Raw genomic sequence first — 21957 nt, 5'->3', positions numbered from 1 at the left:
TTCAGCTACCTTAACATTGACTCAAAACTTTGGCTTAAAACAAAATTTCTCTCCCTTGTTCTCCTTCCTTCTCCACACGATCATAATCAAACGGCTAGCATTGAAGCAAAGACCTCACCTGACCCTTGTTAATGTTTTAGCAAAAGGAAGCCTTGGATCTATATCATCCCTTGTTCTTTTCAATTTCAAGTACCCTTTTTTTTTTTTTTCTAATTAAGCAAGTGCCCCCTGCATTTGTCTTCCCTTTAGAAACTTCTCATTTCCTTTTTCCTTCCTGTGCTTCCCTCCCCTACTGTTAACTTTATCTTGTTTTCTTAATTTTCCTCACCTTTCCCGGAAAATTTCCAAAACACCCTGTAATTTTCTGGTATACGTTTTTTTTCGTCGTTTTCTTTTAACTAACGTTAACTGTTTCCGGCAAGACATATCCTTGTTTTCTGTCTTATTATATTTTAGTGGTTTTGTATAAAAAACCCATTTGTTTCTTTTTTGGAACAAAACTGTGGGGATCTAACGGTTGACATAACGGTTATCAGATCTAACAGTCATATGATTGATGTTCTTTTGTTGTCCCTCCGCAGTGTGCCGTACCAATGGAGACCAAAAAAGGTTACTTAGAGTTGATATTTAAGCAGGGTTTGCTAACATGCGCTGGGGGAACCGTACTTACTCTACTCGCATCCTCAGCTTTGCTTCAGGCTCTGCTTTTTGCACCTCAAGTAAGAGTTTGCTTAATTTCTTAATATTAACGTTTACTTTTATCCCTGTAATTTAGATTGTAATATTTTTTGGTTGCTAATTTGCGCCGTCGTTGGTGGAGTACCATGTTCGGAACTGAAATGGAAATATAGATTCGGTTTACGTAAAGTTTTGTTGAGTTCCGGGGCTTTGGTTTTTTACTTATGTTGAGTTATGTATGTATGTATGTATGTATGTATGTATGTATGTATGTATGTATGTATGAAGATTATTGGGCTTGTGTTTACATAGCATGGTTCAAAGGCCCATATCATATATAGTCATTAGTCATCAAGGAAGAAGAAGAAAATTTTAATGAATCCAACGTGGTGCACTGGCTCAAAAAAAAAAAAAAAAAACCCAGTAAAAAAACAAAGGGTTATTTGTTGTTTTGTGTCACTTGCTTTCCATTTTTCTTGGTTTTTATGCATTTGCTAAGCTTAAATTGGTTTAATAGTTTCAGGATCTGCTTGAGCTATTGATAGCAACCCAAGGCGAAAACCAAGAAAGTTATTTAGGTGTCGGACATGAATCTGAAGCAGTTGACGCTGAGGGAGATGGAGATGAAGACAATGATGATGGTGATGGTGGATATGGAGAAGGCGATGAAGGCGGCCATTTTGATGGTGAAGAGGGAGGAGCTGATCATGGGAACGATCCTAATGATGCAAATGGCAACTCCAAGAAGGGAACTGAAGGAGGGGATAATGGAGCAGGGGAAGAAAATCAAGAAGAGGAAAATGACGATGATGATGATGAGCCGGAGGAGAATGACAATGGTGATGAAGACAACGAAGGCGGTGAAGAGGAAGAGAAAGATGTTGTAGAAGATGAAGAGCATGAAGATGAAGAAGATGAAGAAAATGAAGAAGATGAGGAGGATGAAGAAGAGCCGGTTCAGCCACCAAAGAAGAGAAAGAAGTAATTATAGAATTAAGAGAGTTCTTTTTTTTTTGTTGGTTCAATAATTCAAACTTATTTCTTTAACCACAACTTGTAACGTAATTATGAAGGGCAACAGTTCATGACTTCAATTTTAGTTCATATGCACGTTAAGAGAATTTTCAAACCTTTTTAATTTTGGGTTAATTGGATAAATAAATCTCGTTTAGGTGATTAATTTTATTCAAATAATTACTATTTAATCCAATACAATGTAGTCTTAATAATAATAATAATAACTTTATAATATAATAATATATTAACAATGTAATTTTGTTAAACAAATTTTTTTTCTACTATCTTTTTCCATTCGAAATAGGAAAAAGAAGGCCTCAAATCTACCTATAAATATAACTACATATACATCAATTTTATTAAAATTTTTCATTATAATTTTAATTTCATTAACAAAAGTAACAAAAATAAAAATACTTTACAAAATATTTTAGTGTCAATGTAATGTTAAATTTTGTTCCTATACTTTAAATTTCATTGATTTTTAAATAAAAATAAAATATTTCATGAGATATTTTTTAATATAAATAATAAAGTTTCATCAATTTTATTATTTGTATCTAAAAATTAATAAAATTAAAAATAAAAATAATAAAATTTAAAGAAATGAAAATACAATAAAATCTAATATTGCACCAAACTAACCTTAATTAGTAAAAAAAATACTATGTTAGATTTTTTTTTTGTTTGAAACCTTTCAATATTTAATAATCATTTTAAATTTTGATTAATTCAAAATCAAATCAAATTTTATAACAAAGATAATTTTTTTAAAATTTATTTTTTTTATTCATAAAATTTGAAATTGATACTTTATTTAAATAAAATTAAATTTTTTATTACTCAAATCAATAAATGACGATTAATGCGATGGATTTGATTCATTATTGAGTAAACTCTTAATATATATATATATATATATATATATCCAAAAACAGGATGGAACTGCCTGCATATAGGCAGGTGCAACTGAGCCGATCTGGACAGGGTCCCACTCAAAGAAGTCTACACTCCTAAGGAAAAGTGAGGAACAAAGCATGCTACATCTTTGCTGACGCAGGCAGGCATGCCAACTTCAGTTTGTTCTGAAATTGTATTTTTATTTTATTTTATTTCATATTTTTTAAAATTATTTTTAAAATTTCTATTTAATTTTTAAAATTTTGGATTATAAATTAGAAGGCTTTTAAAATTTTTGAATTTATATATTCAAACATTTTAAAAATTTCTGTCACATATTGTTTAATCAAGAAAAAAATTAAAGACTCACCTATATAATATCAATTTATAAATAAATTTATAATTATTTAAAATATATTGTACTTTTTATTTACAATATTACGAGAATTCTGCAATATAACAGATTCTTTTCTTAAACTTTAAATGTAATTTGTTAAAAATCAAAATCGGTGAATTATAAAATTTATTAAACATGCGTGTTCAAAAATTTTAAAATTAAAATAATTAAATAATATTATTTAAAAGCAACCAAGCTGTTTAACACGTATTCGCTGACGCCACCACCTCAAAGGTCAAGGAAAGTTTGAATCCAAACGGGCCTCAGAATCAACACCACAAAAGAAGAATTTAACAATTTCACCGTTCTTTCGATTCCTTAGCCTCCAAGCAAAATTCAAACACTATGCCGCCTGTCCCTACATGGAAGTTTCGCCTTTTTTAATTCCCCACAGCGGCCTATAAATTTCCGAGCAAAGCTCCTTCAAGGAACCAGTTCATTTCATCCTAAATTGTGTGCTTTCAAAGACAAGGCTAGCCAATCTCAAATAAATTTTCTAGTACAAGTTTTGATATATCAGTTTTGGCAATGGCAACGACCGGTATAGCAGAAGCTTACGTGATGCGATCTTTACATAAGGAGAAAATGAAGAAAAGGGAGAAGGAATTACAGGCAAAGAGCGATGATAAGGTTTTTGATGAAAAGAAAATCCCTGCTGCTGGTTGTTTCTTCTGGGTGTCTAGGAAAACCCATTCTGCCAAGGTTTCTTCTGCTGATTCTGCAGAAAAACCTACTTAAAATACCAAATATGGGATGGCAAAAGTTGTCCTGGGGACCATTTTTGTTTTTTCTTTTGATTATGAGCTTGGTCTTAGTTGGATGTTTTATGTTTGATTGATTTGATTTTTCGGTTCTTTAACCTTGTAGCTTGATATTATGGCCAAAGAAAAGGCCTTTTGGCTTGATAAAGTAGGCAGATTAGGCAAAGCTTTGCATTTGGGCGGTGAAACTGATGAGTCTGTACTCTTCTGATTCTTATTTGTACCAAAAAAAAAAGAAACATAGAAACAAGAAGAAAATGTATATACTTGCAAAAGTTTTGTTTACTAGTATTGATTTTATTCAATTTTTTGGGTTTATCATTAAAGGGTTTTTATATTTTCTCAACTTCTAATTGATTCTAAGTAAATTTATTATTTATATGAAATTTAATGAATTTATAAAAAATTATCTACGACAAAGATTATCCAAGGACTTGTTTGGTGGCGCTTTACCTGGTCCCTGTATGCTTATTCAAAGAATACATCTTCATTCACATTTAATTTGCTTTTTCTTTCCCCTTAAAAAAATTTTTGAAAACCATTTGCGGTCATGTATAATGCATCCAATGAGCTAAAATAAAACATTGACTGGGAAATATCTCACAGCCATTCGCTTGGTATATATTCTCATAGGTGGAATCCCTGCAAAATTATCAATCCTCTTTCACTACTGTTCATATCTATTGGTTGTGCTTTCCTCTGGACTTTCCTTTTACTGCTTTGATTTCTCCCTTTTTGAGCCTCATTGATTCATGATATGTAAAACGAGTTTGTGCTGAAAATTTGAATTGTATCATGCATTGCTGTTTAGGGATATTGACATTAATTAGGACAAAGGGTACTTTAAACTCTAGCTGAGCAAATGAAACGTCGAAGAACTTGGCATAATATTCTCTTTTGGTCCAGCTCTTTCTTGAAACAGGACAATGATGAGGAAGCAGTGTTCAAAAGGTTCAGAGACATCAATGAGCTAATCAAAGACATGCTGGAGATAAAGGGAAGATATGGAGCTGTAGAAATTGAACTAAAAGAGATGCATGAGCGATACTCTCAGCTAAGCCTTCAATTTACAGAGACTGAAGGAGAGAATGATGACTCCAAAGAATTTCTGGCATCCAAGAAATCCCTAAGCTTGAATCGTTCCTCATAGGCCTCTCTTGGGGACACCATTCCTGAGCCAAATGAACAAACTTGGCCCTGGATGTCCTGTTTGCTATGTCCCAGAAATGACCACTTCAGAGGTTTAAGTTAATGCTTGTCATTAAACTATCAAAATTCACAAGAAATTTGAGCTATAGCAGGGTTCAAGTTTTTCAAGATTGGTACAAAATGTTAAAAATATATATATATATATATTTATATATATAGTTTCCTGTCTTTGGTTGACAGAATCATTTTTATTTCATTACTAGAAGCATCAATTCAACCCTTGTGTCCCACACCTTTCTCTTGATCTCTGCTTTCATTTTTCTTCATCACCAGCCTTGGGTTTTCTTTTCTTCATCCACACTTCACTTTGTCTCGTCTTTCTGATTCCAAAAACACGTGGTCATCCACTATCATGCAGGTGACAAAAAGGAATTTACATTTTCAAGAGCAGTCTAATTAAAAAATAATGAAATCAATAATTTCTTCTTTAAATTTCTTTTTTTAATCTTTTTTGGTCCATCAACTAAGCTTCAAATTCAACACTGTTCCTTTGTTTTTGGCCCTTTCTTTCACAAGCAACAAAGGAAATGCAAGATTTTCCAGTAAAGCAAACCGCACAACTTTTTTTTTTTTTTTACATATTTCTGCTGCCACCAGCATTGGTAATCAACCCTGAAACATGTGTAATGTTGAAGGATTGCAATCTCAACAAATAAGTATAACAGGAATGCTTGAAGTAACCGGCGTCAGTAGAATAAGCATCAGTAAACTGATTAGGCAGCTACAAGATTGTGCACGAACAGCTGCTTTTCTTTGGAGAATCATTCTGTTGTTTCTCTGTGGATAAGATGTGGGGAGTTAGTACTTCTTAAGTAGGGATATGACATACTGATCATAGACAAGACTTACTACATGAAACGAACTTCATAATGCAAATATAGTACCAAAAAAACATACACCAGAACCCTACTTTTCCAGACGAGTTAATAGCTATAGCATGCTAATAGACAGGAGCAAGGATACAGCTTCAATGAGAGAAAGGACAGTATAGGAAAACAAACATGGAACCCTATGTTTTGTTCACCTATATGGAAAAACTTGGTGGAACTTTTGGCTCGCAGGGGAGATGGAATAGGCTTCAGTTGCAAAGGTTACTTATGTAATGATTAACTCCTGAAAATATATTGAAGAAAGAAAAGATGAATATTTTGACTGTTACTATTTTTTTTATTACGAAGGAGGTCGTAGTCTGAGGATAGGAAAAGGAGTGGTAGGTGTTGGGATTTGAACTCTGGACATATTGAATGACGCCTCTTAGGGGTGACTCCATGAACCAAGTTAAGTTCCGGGTTCACTATTACTATTATTTACTCCTAAGAAAATGTTCACATGGAAAGCAGCATGCAGTATTGGTGATTTGGTTGGTTACTAGTAACTACCATTGATTATACAGGTGGCTAAATCTGTACTTATTCAGTTATATTTATGCACAAGATTAAAAAATGCATAATGTGCATTAGCCCTCAAATCCCTTCCATATGTAAGGATTCAAATGCAATGGCTGTGGATTACCATTGCTTTTGTCTGACAAAGGAAGACGCAGAACGACATGCATTGTGATTACACCTCCCGGACGTTCACCAACCGGGAGTCTGGACTCAGCAAGTGTTCTGTTGTTTTCAAGTATCTTTCCAGCATTAATTAGCTTCACATCCTGTATTGTCTTTGGGCAATTTTCTTTGTCTGAGAAACAGAGAAAAGTATTCCATATGAAAACAGAAGCTGATTGTATATCAAAGAACAATGTTATAACAACAAAACAACACAACAATTCAGATATAAGTCTCAGTATGGGAGTATTAAAAGCAACATACTACCTCAATGTACTATAAACTTTGCTTGTGTTCATTATAGAGAAGCAAAACTGAAGGAAAATAAATGAGAAGTGAAATAAGTGTAACGAAAGGCATGATTTAATGGCAGCGTGAGGTTGTGCTTGAACTTGTCAGCCTCAGGAAAATAATAACAATGTTTCTGATAAGCTTTTAGACTGACTTTCCTCTTTAGAGAACAAATATAAATCCAACAAAATAAATCAATGATGCTTTGTTATTCAGGAAATCAGTATGTTATTGGTCTAAATTCATGTGCCTTTGAGTTTTTGTTGCAGGGATCCTAGAGTACAAAAGGTTAAAGAAAAAAACGAACCATCACCCATTATCTGTCACCTAAGAAGAACAGTAGCTATAGTTAAATCATGCCAGTTGGAAAAGAGTAGAAGAACCAAAAGACTCTTCATGAACTCAACTAATTTGCAGGCATAAAGAAAAAAAAAATCACCTTGACTCTTGATAAAGAAAACTTCGATTTTGAAACAATGAATAACAAGACAAAGACACTTTACATACAAGATATAGTAATGAGAAAAAGGCTAAAAAAAGCACAAAATTCATTATGCATACAATTAAGCAGGTAAAAATGAAAAATTAACCTTTAGGCCACTGAGCAAGTATTTTCTCCTTGAGAGATGCTACAGTTGTAGATGAACTATACTTGCTTGGACCAATGTCACTTCCATCTGCAAGCCTGAATTTGAGCTCCACTAAGTCTTCTCCAGCCATAGATGAAATTTCTCACCAATATTCCACCTCAAACTCTCATGCTAATTTCTAAAAAAGGCAGATTTTTTCACAATCAGATTGAAATAACTGTTCACTGTAAAGCCTTTCTTTTTCTGTGCAGAAGATGTTTAACAATAAACAAAAGACTGAAAGTTTGCTTCTTGTAAAGTAAAACCAACATTACAAAAGAAACCATCAAAACAGATAACTTTTTTTTTGCAAAATTCACTGCAAACAATAATCCCGTGAAAATTGAAGAGACTTAAAACTCCAAGAAAAAAAAAAACAGTACTTTAAGTGGTTTGGCATCAACCTAAGAGCTGGAACTGAATGGAAATGTAGAATAACAGGTCAGAGAATAAAGAGGGAGAGAAACCTTTGCAACTTGATGTAGAAAGAAATTTTTACCTGAATCTAACAGAAAAGCTAATGATATAGAAAGTGACACTTTTACATTGTCATCTGTAAATAACCCCACTTAGTTATACTCCAGTAAATGAAAATATATGTAATCTATTCATTAATCTGGTGAATACAAAAACCATCTGTTTGAATGGGATGACATGTTTTAATTTTTAACTAAAATTCAATTATTTTGACTTAGTTATTGAATTTTTTTAATTATAATTAGATTTTGTATAACATGCAACTTTGTGGAATATAAAACAAGTCAATTTCATGTAACAAGTTCAAGACAAGAAAAACTCATATTTCTTGAATTGAAGGGCATTTTAGAAACATGGCACAGCAGAAAATTTGAACAGTTTCATGAAAATGAATGGAGATGTGAAAAGTTCTTGAGTTCCCTTTAAGAAGTTGACCTAACAGCTTAGCCAAAGTTGGAAGTGATGAGTGGAAAATTTCCTTTTCTCCATCTCTCACTCTCTCTCTTTTTTATTTTTTTATCATCTTAAGACTTAAATCATCCCATGTCTGATATTTTTGCAGAAATTCCCACCATTATGAAAAGTAAAACCTATCAAGAAATTTCACTATTCAAACAAAAGTAATGGGGGCAATAGAACTTTTATTATTGGAAGAACTATTATTGTCATATTGATCAACTTGCTGTTTCTGATGGTGACATTAGAGCATCAGCAATTATTTATGAGCAAGCCTTATCTGACTACCTTACAAGGACCACCAACAGTGGAATAAGAAACCTCAGGTTGGCACAAATATTCATTTTGATTTACTGCTTGGTTTTAAGGTCTAGAACATAACAACTTCATGCAAATTCTGCAGCAATTGATGGGCAAGATAAAAGTAACGAAGACAACTGTATATTTGATTCTTCCAGGGAAACAGAATCATACTCCAAAAAACAGATGGTTAAACTAATAATATAAGAATGAAGAATCATTATCATTAAAGTTGCATGGTGGAGAATCTAACACCATTTGATGTTCATCCAATATTTTACCCTTTTAATGTCTAGACAAGACTTATGCAGATGCTTGGTTGACAGATTCTTTTGGAGCAGTTTGGAACTTTGGCCACGCCTACAACCCTCACTTCACTTTGTGGATCAAAGTTATGAAAAGCCAACCACCAATTATGTTAATAATAAGATGAATAACAATGAAAATTTCCTAGGCCAGCAAGTCAGACCAAATCATGCCGTCCAAATTGTGATCAATTCAGCTTGAAACTGTCAATGACAGAGCCCAAAACAGCGAAAAGCACAGCCCGGAAAGCAATCAACTTCCTTTCAGATTATCTATAAATAAACTACCATCCAGGTTAACATCAGAACTAACTAGATCTGGATCAGGATGCCACTTGCCAAGAGAGAGGCTGAGTAATTAGATTCCTGGCAAGATAGAAATCCTCCCCTCCCCAACAATGGAAAGATAATGAAATTGCAGTCAAATTAATTAGATGGAAGAAATTCAATGTCAAATCCTTTATCTTCCATGTTGGTTTTTATTCCATCACCAGATTTTTCCAGCTAATTGTCCCCACCATCATTGCTTTTCAATTTTTTGGAAGTTCCACTAGCAATTCCATCAAGCTTCAACCATATTACTCTTGCACTTATAGACTAATGATACTCTCCATTACCAGACAAATTAGTTTATGACTTCACATACCATCAACAACTTGCAAACAAGCAGCAGAAAGAACATTCTAATTTGTAATTATGTACAAACTGGTAATGAAATCACGAGGATTATCGATATTACATGAGACAATGTTGTACATTTGCTAGCTGCAAAGCATAGAGGTCCACCACTAAGGAAAAGAAGACTCGATGGAACTACGAAAATCAGGAGAATATACTTCCACTAATAATGTTTCACTAGCATAATCAAGAGAATGAGACCTAGATTCTTTCTTTAGCCTTGGCACAAAAATTCAACACCCCCCAAAGAAAAAACAATTAAAAATGACAATAGCATGGCTAGGAATTAGAAGTGAATTCTTGTCTTTTATACACAAACTATGAAAGAGTTACACATGATCCATGATCTGGGCTGAAATTAGGGAAAAGTTCATTGTAGACCCGCCACAGGTCATGAGCTTCTGAATCTGAATTTCAACATCGATAGTCAAAAAATTAGTAACCTGATATTTCTCCTTCGTTTTTCCATCAGTGAATATAGCTCGTAGTTCTTCCTCCTTAACAACTATCACTCAGTAAAAAATTTTGCTGCTGCATGTATATTTTAAGTAGCTTCTGTAAAAAAAATACTGTAACCTGATATTCTATGTAGCAGCCGCATGTTCCAACCAGGAATTAAAGTTTTCCAGGACAGAAAGTCGACTCAAAGTTGCTTCAACCGTTTGATTTCCCAAATGCCGAGTCTTTCTAGATTGGGAATCCACTAGAAAGAATTAATGTAGCTCACTTTTAACTGATTTGACACCATTCCAGCACTAAAGATTTAGTTGTTATAAAGATTTAGTTGTTTAGAAACCATAAGAACAAATGCTAACATTATCAGAAGTGATAAAAGATTCCAAAAATGAATAATATAATAAGAAAAAGTTAATGCTTCAGAATCACTATAATTTTTAACTCCTAATTATATAATGCCCTAATTGTTCTAGCGTTGGGGATTCAACAGTAGGAAAGAGTTATTAATATAATTGGTGTAGGTTACTGATATACAATGTAAATATTTCATCACGGAGCATTTTAAGAGCAGGCTAAGATTCTGTGAAAAAGATATGCTTTTGGTAAGTCTTAGTGGAATTAGTATACTTAATTACTTTGTATAATTGGAATTATGTTAAGGGAGACTACAACCATTCTAAATTTCTAACATGTAATATAAGATAAGGAACAAGATCACAAGTGTTAAAATTTGATATTAAACTTATTAGATATTATTTTTTAAAATAATTATATGAATCAATTGAATTAAATATAAAAAAAAGTTCTTATGACCTATTTCTTTTAACCATAAACAATTCTTCACTCTGTCTAAGATCAGGACAAGAGCAAAAGTATGAAGTACAAATTACATTTAATTGGGATAAGATACATGAACCCACTAGTACCTTTATTTGAGACATCCAACGTGATTCAATGAATCAAAAACAGAACAGTTATTAACAATTTAGGTTACTTTTAGAGCAACCATGAGCAAGAAAAGGTTCTACGGATTAAACAACAATCATGGCTTATTTTGTTAGCTTCATGAGTGGGAAAAAAAGAAAGAAATTGAGGACAGGTGTTTGTTGCACTGTTTGATCTAAATCAGGGAACCAATCAATTGGGAAACAGTGGGACACCTGCTGGAGTAGAAAGTTAGAAACCACAAAAGTAACAGATCACAAAGAAAGTACATCAAATCAATTGGCAATGAAGCAGTAGACTTTGCTATGTAACTCTTTTATTTGATTTTCATTTTTGTTAAGTGTGTCACAAATATGCATTACAAAGACAATAATCAATTAATGATGATCTTGTACTTGTAAATTAAATCACTAAATGCTCAAAACCTAATAAAGAGGATTTACTGATATTATATTATTCTCCTTTAAATTGCTATAATGCCACCTTTTATGACACATTGAAAGGTATGTGGATCGTTGTTTATATCACCACATCCATAGATGCTAAGGACATCCGATGAGATCACCAACAATGAGCCATGAACAATTGACAAACTTGATGATGATCTTCTGGACAGGGTAGATTTATAATTTTGAACAATTCATAGAGACTGTAAAATTTGCTGAACCTGAATTCACTGAACTCACTTCTATAGATTCCAGGCAATAAACATTTTAGAATTGCACTCTAACATGTTGCTTGATATACCTAAATGTCAAGAACCTGACAACTGACAAGTTCAGCAGACCCAAAATCTCTGGTGGCAATAACCTTCCAGATTACTGTTTCAGATTCAGCCAGTGAATCGGGAAATTTCTGTAAGGAACCACCTGAAAGAGAAGTTGAGTTTGATGGCAAAGGACTGAAATTATCCTGGGGATCAGCCTGTAGAACAGCAATGTCATGATTGGCATCTCTCGTGATGACATGAAGCCTTCCATGAAATCCAGCAAGTAAATATGGAGATTCTAAATTTGAAAAATCATTAATAGGGACATTTCCAATGACAACTTTCCAAGCATCTTCTTTTTGATCATACACCTTTATTTTACTACTATTCAAAGGGCTGGAAAGATCACAAGCATATAATTCACCATCTACCACAACACTCAACTTTGTACCTGCCTGCCGTGCAGGCCAACCTTCCCCCATGCCACTTGGCATATCAGCCCATGAATTTGTTTCAGGATCATAAATCTCACCCCCAGCATCAAGAAATAAAGGCCATGAATATAAACTCTGAGCTACATATAACCTTCCCATGTATGAAGTCATCCCAGTGGCAATAGGCTTCAGCATATCAGCCAAAAAGGCATTAGGTAACATATGAGCTCTTGAGCATGGCATACTTGGAACTTGGGACCACGTACCGGTATGGGGATCAAAAACTTCAGCAGATTGAAGAGGAGTCAATCCACTTCGGCCTAGACTAACCCCTCCTACAACATATAGCTTATTATCTAAAATGCTTGTTTTACAGTAGGCCCTACCTATTGACATGGAAGTCACTTCGGTCCATGCATTTAGAAGTGGATCGAATCGCCAGACGTTTCTCATGGTAGAATCTCTTGAGAATCCCCCTAGCACATACAGGCTTCCATCAACAGCACCAATGGCACAACCACAAAATTGCATGTGATTTGATCCATCCTTATGCCCAAGCCAGCCTCTTATAAATTCAGCAATTTTAATTCTATATTCCACAATGTTCCATAAACTCTTCCTAGATTCTTCTTCAAAAATGACATTTGGAATTGATGGCAGCCTCTGCCACTTCCTTGACAAAGGGTCCAAAGCATGCCATAGAAGTTTTTCCCCTTCAACTTTAGTTAGCACATATAACCACTCCTCTGTCATTCCAAGTTCTTTTCTCAATTTAAATAGTTGAGGGCTCATAACAGTTGCCTTCCACTTCCGTGATACCAGCCTCAGATTAAAGTAGTGAATTCTAGGAATTCGAGCAAGGATCTGCATTGATAACTCATCAGGAAGACTAGGAATCAGTCTTGATCTATCTTCATTGAAGCATGAGGACATCTTCAGTTTCTTGCTGCTTTCACCCGGTGAGACCTCATTATAGTCATTTATTGAACTCCTTGGAGCAGCCAAGCTCAGAATAGCCCCCATTAAGAAATTCTCAGATTAAGCAATGTTTGAACAAATTCCTGGGTACCGCACCTTTTTTTAGTCAATGAAATTAGTCCAAGCGCTGCAATATTACTGTCATTGTACTTTCATTGATCAATGAAAATGTACCAATGAAAGAATTGATGAAAAATATACAATAGCAATTTGAGTAACTCAAGCAGTCAGGAGCAAGAAGAAGATGGAAGTAACTCAAGTAGGCAATTTGAACAATTTTAATTTAACTATTCCCCCAACCCCCCCGCCCCACTGAAAAGGAAAAGAAAAGACAGACAATATAATTCAACTACAGCAACATTGGATTAGAGAATTCACCAAAACCAATTTCAGATCATCCTTCCTGCCATTATATTCAAAGCAAATAACAACAACAACACTACTTTGATTAAAATTCCAGAATCCTACAACATGATGAAAATTTGCTCAGATCATGCTTAATCACATCGAGTGTAAAGAAAACATTGTACAAATAAACACCTATTTCCCAATATATTCACCAAATAAAATAAAGAAATAAGCCAAATAACCCCTTCCCCAATTGTATTCCTCCATCAAAACAAAGAACTAAGTTAAACAACTCTTAAAAATCGATTTTCAATCAACCCAATAAATTATCATAAAAGCCAAAACTTTCAGAAGCACACAAATTTTCTCAAACTTAACCATTCCACTGTATCATCAACAAATAAATAGAAGAAAGGAAAACAGAAAAATTAAAAAAAAAACACACACACACAATCAAATAAAATGCAAGATTAAAAAAAAAAAAAAAAACCCCATTCCAAAAGTTAGCAGAATTGATCCAGAAACTACATTTTTTCGCATGCATTATTCAGATCTTTAACTGAAAAATAAAATAAAAAGTCAGGGTAAGTGAAAAAAAATTACCTGATACCCAACAAAAGCTACCATCCAAATTAGCTATTGAGACTATCTATCTGATCAAAAGCGATTTTTCTAATTGTTTGCAATTGTAATGACAATTCAAGTTTGGCTGCTTGACGTAATACAGCACCGAAAATTTTGATAAAATACGTGTAAGGTTGGTTGGGATAATGACACGTCGGCAAAACAATGCCCACATGTATCGTAGCCGTCTAGATTTTTATTTTTATGCCTTTTCACGTAGAATTGTTTGGTCAACCGGCAAATCATATATGATCTGATGAGTTTCCTGGTACATGCATTCGAGTCTTCGCTGTTGTTGACGTTTAATGTAAATGCGTGGAAAGCGGAAATTGTCGCTGTTTGCATTGCCGGTAAAAGGTTTCCTCGGTTCAGCCCATAACATTTTTTGGGCTAATCAGGAACAAAAATAGGTCCTGTTTTTTTATTAACAGCGAGAGAAAAGGAGCTAGAGCCTGGATTTGTGGATGAAGGCGTAATTTTTGTCTATGGGTCATGTACAAGCCCCGTTAGCCCATATGCAAAAGAGAAATTACAAATAATGCTGTCCAACCCAAAGTACATTCAATTGGTAACTTTCTCTTTTGCCCATTAAAGTTTGAGAGATAATTTATTCCGAGAGTAAATTGTCTTATAGCCAGGATTTAATCTACTTCACCAAACAAGCTACATCATAGGCAGTTTTAGTAGACTAGTAGTCATCGATGGAAAAATATTGGAGAATGTCGAAGGAGCTGAATTGCCTTCTTCCTCGATAGCATCGGAAAATATTGAACTCGATTCTGATATAATCCTACCCGAATACGTCAAACACTTGCCTGGATCTCCATATTTTTCATCCCCATGGCAGAATTTAGGCACTGAAAAAGCTGATGATGAAATCGTGATTAACCCTTGGCACACGTAGCCATTATCTTCATTATCATCATCATAGGTAGCAGCTTTAGTTTGATCTTCATCATATTCTTCAACCTTCTCTAATTCATCTCCTTGCAAGGTTTTCTAGCTCTAGCTCCTCCTCCTCATCATCATTTTCCTCGCAAATCGCATGGCAAAGTGTCATCCAAAGGCACAAGTTCGAGACTAAGCGAACCATTTTCTCTGTAGGCTTGAAAATAGTCATGATGCTTCACTTTCTCTTCTTTAAGAATGAGCCTCCCATTACTGTAATGTCGCGCTAAAATCCAAGGCATGTTACCAGGCAAATTCCCCGTTCTTGCCGGTAAAGGAATGGGGGCTGGATATTCTCCTGTAATCGCACGCCCTCGCTTGCTCTTACCATGATTATAACCATTTGCTTTCTGATCCATTTCTGGCATTTTCAATGCATTAGGACTCATGAAACTCCACTTTCAGTCGCGAGCATATCATCCATCGCAGGGGGCCAAGAAGAGTATGATGAAGAGTGAGTGCTTAAGGATCGAAACAAGGGTTGGAAATCTGAGGAGAAGAGTGATGATGATAGAGGTAACGACTGTGGGATGGTGAAGGAATGGATGATGAGAGGATTCAGCTGGTGAGTTGGACTCTGAATTTGAGGGATACTTTCCTGTGCATGTATTAGGGTTTTGAGACCTGGTAGCTGGAGATATTGTTTATAGACAGAGGCAGTGCATTGATCTTTTTGGATTTGCGTGGGAGAGGGGAAACCTGGATGTCCCTGATTCGATAGAGGGATAAAACTATAGATTTAGTTCTTGAAATCAACCCATCTTCATGTAAGAATCCCATGCTTGCATGCATTTTCTCTCTGATTAGCTAGTGGAAATTAGTACTGACAATATTGACACATCCACTATCGTCTTTCTGTTATTTTTCTCTTATCTTATTATTTTGGAAAATGAATTCCAAAACATCTTTTTAACATAAAACGTATACATGTATTGCTGCCTTACAAACCTTTTTATGAGATGAAGAGAAGAGGTTGTAAGGGAGAGCATAAGAACGGTTTTAATTTCTTCACGAGGGGGTCGTACGTGTTCCAAGTGAACAATAATGTAAAGTAAATAAAAATTCGTAGTACATTGTAATAGCCCACTTGTGCAAGCTGATGTTTAGCTTTTGTGACAGCTTAGACTCTTCAGTACTATTCGAACCTCCGGAGGTTGTCTTCTTTTTGTTGGTTTCAATGATGAAGAAGAAAATCAAACAATGACCATTATTACAAATGACATTATTCATCTCTATATGTATATAATTGCCAATGTGTTTTTACTTTTGATAATTTCGAACAGGACAAATTCAAACTTCTATTACTTTTTTCTTTTAAAAGTATTTAAAAAGACTCTTGTTTGTAGTCCTGCTCCTGCACCCCTGTGATTTTAGACAATGATAATTGCATTTCGGACACTGATATTCGACGGATAAATTCTATGTATAGAGATGAGATTGTCAAAGTTGAGGAGCTTGAAAAATATCTTGGATTCTCTTTCGCAGGTGATGAAAAATCATTATCTAAAAGTTGGATGTAAATGAAGCGAAGGGAACGGGATGATAATGATTAACTGTTAATGTGCTATTGATGTATATTGGAGGTTCTACTCCATTTTAAGTTATGGTGGGCTCCATATCGGCTTTCATTACTTTCAGCATCTTATTGTTGCAAGCATAAGCATGGCATTAATCTAAACTTTCTACGGTTGGTTCTTGGAGGTTCTGTGGTCGGCTTTTGCTTCGATTTTCCTGGCTTGGACTGCTGTGCTGTCTCCTCTTTTTACTGTCAGATCTTTGTGTAATTTGTTTGTCCTTGGGTGTGGTATCTAGCTTAGGTGTCTTTGCATGGTTTACAATAAGGGGATATCTTGGTTGTTCTAATAGGGTTGTAATGGAACTTTGGATTTCCTCTTTGTACAATTAGTTTTTTTAATTATCTGGTTGTTTTGATAAATTCTGGCTTAGAAACAAAAATAGAAAAGCAGGGACTTCTCATAGTTTTTAAACAACTAAAATACCATTATATAATTTCACAGGTAAAATAACTTGGTTCCAATTAATGCATGCGTTAGTTTATAATTTGTCTTTTGTCTTCAAAAAGTTATGACATGAACCGAATAAGTACAAAAATTAAAGGTTGTTTATCAATATTGAATACCATGGAAGAAAGATTTGAGCATAGGTATATGAGATCATCAAATATTAGTCATTGAATGTCAATAGAATATTTGAAAAAGAAAACATAAGCTAAATTTTACACAAGGAGAAAGTATTAGAGAAAAATAAAACAAACCCAATTCCTTTACAATACAATTCAAGTTGCATTATATATCATGAAAAGGAACAATATAATAAATGCAAAGTGTTACTCATCGAAGTTGCAAGCTAGTCATGTCATCCAAATTTTATCATTAAGACTACTGGGAATTAGAATCATCACAGGTCTGGCTTTACTAACAGAGACTACCAGTGATTCATTTCATTTGATTTGATACAAGGGGGGGCCTGTTCGACTCTTTTATTGTTCAATTGGACAATGCTAAACTGTTCTTATTAACCATTTATAATACAATATTATTACTACCCTTGAAAAATTGTAACACTTCACACCATTTGTTGCGTTTGGTTGGACAATCTGAGATTTAAAGATACAGTTTACTTATTTTCCCACTTAATGCATTGGGAAGTTAAACTTCATGCTAGCATATGTAAAATGGTTATCAATCAATGATTGATTAATTAGTCTAGTGACCGATCATGGCAGATGGCAAAGTTTAGTAAGTAAATTCATCGATATGAAACAAAGGGGTTGACTTGTGACATTGGTAGACGCACCAGCCTGCTGCCAAAAATGACAGTGAAAGGTTGGAAGGTTTTGCAGTGAAGTGCCAAGGCAGAGCCCTGCAAGCCCTGCCGATCATGAGAACTGACACAGTAATAGAAATTGGGAGGTAAGCTGTACTTCATATACTTTGCTAATACGTGCATAACATCATCATGATGATGATTAGTCTACTTGGGTCCCCTTTGGAAATTGTTCCCCTGGCTGGCCTGGCCAGGCTGGGCCTCAAGTACTTTTGATTGATTTTCGATTCTTCTGTCTACCGCCGGTGCCACACCCTTCTGCACAATTTTTCTTTGAGGGGCGTGGCCATCACGGAACCCAACTTGTTTTTTGTCTTTCATATGCTTGGAGAAAAAATATCTGATCAGGTAGTGCAATACTATATAGCATGTACTCCCAGTTCCTGGTGACCACTTGAATTCGTCCCTTTTTCTTTTTAGAATTACTTTTTTGATATTTCTAATAGCTACCTTCTAGAGATGATCTATGGATGATGATGCTTTGGGAACACTAATTTCTCTTTTTCTACAATCTTTTCATTTGGCATTTGCCTCTTAGCTCTCATCAGCTGCATGCAACTCATTTTTTCTATAGAAGTTTGAGGATCATGAGTAATCAATCAGGTTCCTATTGTTTTCTTTCAAGAAACCTGCATGATTTTTGAGCTTTCATTTTGAATGTATGTTTATATAATAACATTCCTAATAACTTGCATAAACCTACCTATGCTTAATATATAACCTTTGAAATTAGTAGGACTTTCCATACTATATATACATTGAATGCTTAACTCTTACTCTTTAATCCAGTTCAGCCATTTTAATCATAATCTTGTACACCTACTTAAAATTCATTAATGAGTATATATATGTCCCTACCATATTATCCATTTCAAAATTAAAATATGATACATATGATTTTATTCACAAAAAATACTTGTGATTATCATCATAAATCCAAATAAAAATAATGTCCCAAATCAGTGTAAATTGCAAGCCAAAATGGTGGTAAATAAGCAAACCAAATTAAAAGAGAATGACAGAAGACAAAAGTTTAGCAATGGTGGTGCCACACACTCTTAACCCTTTCAAGATTGGATGGAGTAAGCATTGAAAATCTAAATGAGTTGGGTAGAGCTAAAATTCGGCAAAACGTTAGAAACAAATGCATAATTGCCAATATGTCATAATACTATAACCCATTCCCCATCAAAATATGGTACTCTTCCATGTACCATGTTATGTTGCTGGAAATGGTAGTTACATAAAAGGGATTTCGGCATTTGGCATTGACATTGAAAAATCTAAGACATGAGAATGGCCAATAGATAAACCCAAAGGGGAAAAAAAAATAACACCCATAAAAATTCATCACTAACAAATGAAAGATCTATTGTGCAAAAACCAAAGTAAACGAAACCCTAACAAAGAAAATACCCTTTGAAACCTCTACCACTGACCTTACAAAAGGCATGAAAAGGACAACTCACTCTCATCACATCAACGAAGAAGGCCACCCCAAAAGGGGAAAATTGGGGGAAAGGTAAAAAAGAGAAAACAGAAGGAAAAATAGAAGGAATCTAAGACTAAAGCTACTCAACCATACGCATTTCCATTTATCTTATGAAAGTGACACCTCATTTTTTTTCTCCTTTTGAGAAGGTTTTGCTACCTAATTAACTGTGCACTGGCCTGATTGCTGGCACTGGCAACTTGATAAAACATGTAGGACTTGGTCTTACACTGCAGTAGTTCAAGCATATTCCTCCATTTGCTGCAATAACATTCTCAATTGGAGTCTCAGCAATTGAACATTTCAGTATTGAATCTTCAATCAAAGGAATGTCGTTGTCTTTAAGCAAAGTTTCAACAATATTAATCTTGTGATCATCCTCGGCATTGTTAATATTGTTGCTGTCGTTGTCAAAACCATTGACTTGAGCCTCTTCGACCTTTGCTTCTTCATGATGAATCTCATGATCCTCAATATCATCAATCTCATCGTTGTCATCCGAGGGCACAAGATGCAATGTTAAACGACCATTGGATCGGTGAGCCCGGAAATATTCATGGTGTCTCACCTTCTCCTCTCTAAGAATCAACCGCCCATCACTAGTGTAATACCTTTTCAACACCCAAGGCATATGAGAAGGCAGATTCTCGGTGCGAACAAGCCACGTTAATGGCGGAGGAAACTCTCTCTTCATCATCCTCCTACACCGTTGTTCTCGCTTCCCACGACTTCGACTGCAAACCCCAGAATACTCATTATCTTTCTTAACACCAAGGCAAACCTCTTTGTTATTTTCCAGATCAAAGCAACTCTCCATGCCAATATAATCACCAATCAAAGAAGAAGCCGATAGGGAAACGACGCTTGAACTCATCATGCAAGAATTGCAATGCTTTTCAGTTTGGCTCTTCTTTGGACATATGGTTAAGGCTTCGAGACCAAGCATATCAAAACGAGTAAGGGATTTTGGATTTGGGTTTTTTTCAAGGTAACAAAACTACAAGTGCATGAAGAGAAATTGTGAGAGAAAAGGGCTATTACGAATTAGGTTATAAATAGAGGGAAGAGGAGTATTCATTGAGAGAGGGAAAGATGGAAAGAGATGACAGCTAATATCTGTGACGTCAAGCTTGGGTTTTATATGTGGCATCGACCCTGTTTTTTTCAAAAAAAAAAAAAGAAAAAGAAAATATCATCAATTTTACAATTTGAAACATTGAAAAACTCTAACCAGTAAGAAAGACAAGAAATGAAGGCATCTGGTTTTCTTTTGGATGTATTTGAAATAGATTCATTGTGCACGCATGATCTCAATAAATTTTGCACCTCTTCCTGAGTTTTAATTTCAGTTTCATTCTAATAAACAATTCAAAAAAGAAATCTGACGTAAAGAAGTAATCATATGATATCTGTACTCAATATATAATTAAAGAAAAAAAAATCAGTTTTGATAGGCAAAATATAAAAGAAATAAAAGAATAATGTGGAAAAAATGAAAAAAAAAAGGGCAAAAACAAAGAATCTTATGATGCGCGTCCAGAAGGCTTGACGGTCAAGAAACCAGCACATATCTGTCATGCAAATGAAATCCAGGAAAACAATGCTAATGCCTTAAAACTTAAAAGTTTTAACTCAAATTTTTTTATCAAATTCTTTGTTTTTCAAGCAACCCAAGCAAAAAAAATATAATAATTAATCAACGAAATTGTAGTATTTTATGTTTGCTGATCATCGGGGAAATTGAAAAGGTTTCAGTGAGGAACGAGACAGAGAAAGAGAACATACCAATAATAAACCCAAATCCAATCACATTTGAACTCCTTCAAAACCCTAAAAAAACCCAGATTCAAGAAAGGTAAAAACAAATGAAAATGAATGTGAAAAACGACTAAAAAAGTATGTAAAATCACTTGCCTGAGAGAAAGAAGCAGAGACGATGGATGAATATAGAAGAAGACAACTCAGAAAGAGAGGATTTATAAGGTGACAACTCAAAAGGAGAGGATTCATAAGCTAAGACAGAGAAGCAACCAGCAAACGCATCCTTCCGATTGACAGATAAAACGTGTCGTTCGTTTTTCATGCTTTTTTTTTTAATAGAAAAAGAAATTAAAAAATAAATAAATGAGTGTAAAATCTCCTTTTCTTGGAAAAAAAAATGCCTAATTTTAGGCGAGGTTCAAGGGATTAGGGTTGTTCATCGAAGGGATATCTCCCAATTCCGAAATAGTAACGATTTAGCCATTAAATGTGCTGATTTTTATTTATTTTTTTAGAAATTAATATTGACTTTCATTATTTATAATTTTTCTCGTCACATCTTCCTTATATCCTGAATAATCCAAAGTAAAATATCAATTAGGTTTTATCATTATAATGGTAAGTTCGAAAAACTATTAAATTCTAATAAATCAACCTTTCAAGAATATTGGCCAATTTTGAAAATTTTAAGTACTAGATATTTAATATCAAAATTATTCGGTATGTTACATAATGTTTAATAATTTTCTTCTTAATTATCAATTTTT

General features: G+C 34.3%; 3 protein-coding genes and 2 pseudogenes across 8 annotated transcripts; 1 reads left to right on the top strand and 4 right to left on the bottom strand.

The window, feature by feature from the left end:
• The first annotated feature begins 40 nt into the window (after positions 1 to 40).
• On the top strand, positions 41 to 1797 carry LOC149513071 (uncharacterized). Of its 2 annotated transcripts, none has more exons than XM_089749531.1 (3): positions 41 to 356; positions 582 to 719; positions 1196 to 1797. In XM_089749531.1, exons 2-3 carry the CDS (start codon positions 594 to 596, stop codon positions 1661 to 1663), a joined length of 594 nt encoding a protein of 197 aa, XP_089605657.1. In that variant the 5' UTR covers positions 41 to 356; positions 582 to 593; the 3' UTR covers positions 1664 to 1797. The 2 variants fall into 2 exon arrangements, with proteins under 2 accessions (XP_089605657.1, XP_089605656.1); XM_089749530.1 differs by having other exon boundaries at positions 45 to 367.
• Positions 1798 to 4991: 3194 nt separating this feature from the next.
• LOC111315598 (membrane-anchored ubiquitin-fold protein 6) lies at positions 4992 to 8697 on the bottom strand. Of its 2 annotated transcripts, none has more exons than XM_089749406.1 (4): positions 7932 to 8697; positions 7394 to 7571; positions 6475 to 6645; positions 4992 to 5739 (listed from the first exon to the last, which is right to left on the bottom strand). In XM_089749406.1, exons 2-4 carry the CDS (start codon positions 7521 to 7523, stop codon positions 5684 to 5686), a joined length of 357 nt encoding a protein of 118 aa, XP_089605532.1. In that variant the 5' UTR covers positions 7524 to 7571; positions 7932 to 8697; the 3' UTR covers positions 4992 to 5683. The 2 variants fall into 2 exon arrangements, with proteins under 2 accessions (XP_089605532.1, XP_089605533.1); XM_089749407.1 differs by lacking the exon at positions 7932 to 8697 and adding an exon at positions 7837 to 7854.
• Positions 8698 to 11475: 2778 nt separating this feature from the next.
• Positions 11476 to 14409, bottom strand: LOC111315597 (F-box/kelch-repeat protein At1g22040 pseudogene; annotated as a pseudogene). Of its 3 annotated transcripts, none has more exons than XR_016330724.1 (2): positions 14122 to 14409; positions 11476 to 13308 (listed from the first exon to the last, which is right to left on the bottom strand). The product of XR_016330724.1 is annotated as an F-box/kelch-repeat protein At1g22040 pseudogene, transcript variant X1 (transcript). The 3 variants fall into 3 exon arrangements; XR_016330726.1 differs by having other exon boundaries at positions 11476 to 13253; positions 14122 to 14237; XR_016330725.1 differs by having other exon boundaries at positions 11476 to 13297; positions 14122 to 14235.
• A 228-nt stretch (positions 14410 to 14637) lies between these two features.
• Positions 14638 to 16471, bottom strand: LOC149513070 (uncharacterized; annotated as a pseudogene).
• Positions 16472 to 18807: 2336 nt separating this feature from the next.
• LOC111314961 (uncharacterized) lies at positions 18808 to 20721 on the bottom strand. Its single transcript, XM_022916579.2, has one exon. The coding sequence runs from the start codon at positions 20373 to 20375 to the stop codon at positions 19593 to 19595; it is 783 nt and encodes a 260-aa protein (XP_022772314.1). The 5' UTR covers positions 20376 to 20721; the 3' UTR covers positions 18808 to 19592.
• Between the last annotated feature and the right edge of the window lie 1236 nt (positions 20722 to 21957).

Source organism: Durio zibethinus, chromosome 20, assembly GCF_047325235.1.
Source record: "Durio zibethinus cultivar Kanyao isolate XHJ-2024 chromosome 20, ASM4732523v1, whole genome shotgun sequence".
Taxonomy (NCBI): domain Eukaryota; kingdom Viridiplantae; phylum Streptophyta; class Magnoliopsida; order Malvales; family Malvaceae; genus Durio; species Durio zibethinus.
Note: the sequence above shows the minus strand (reverse complement) of the source record. Positions and strands in the feature narration are given on the sequence as shown.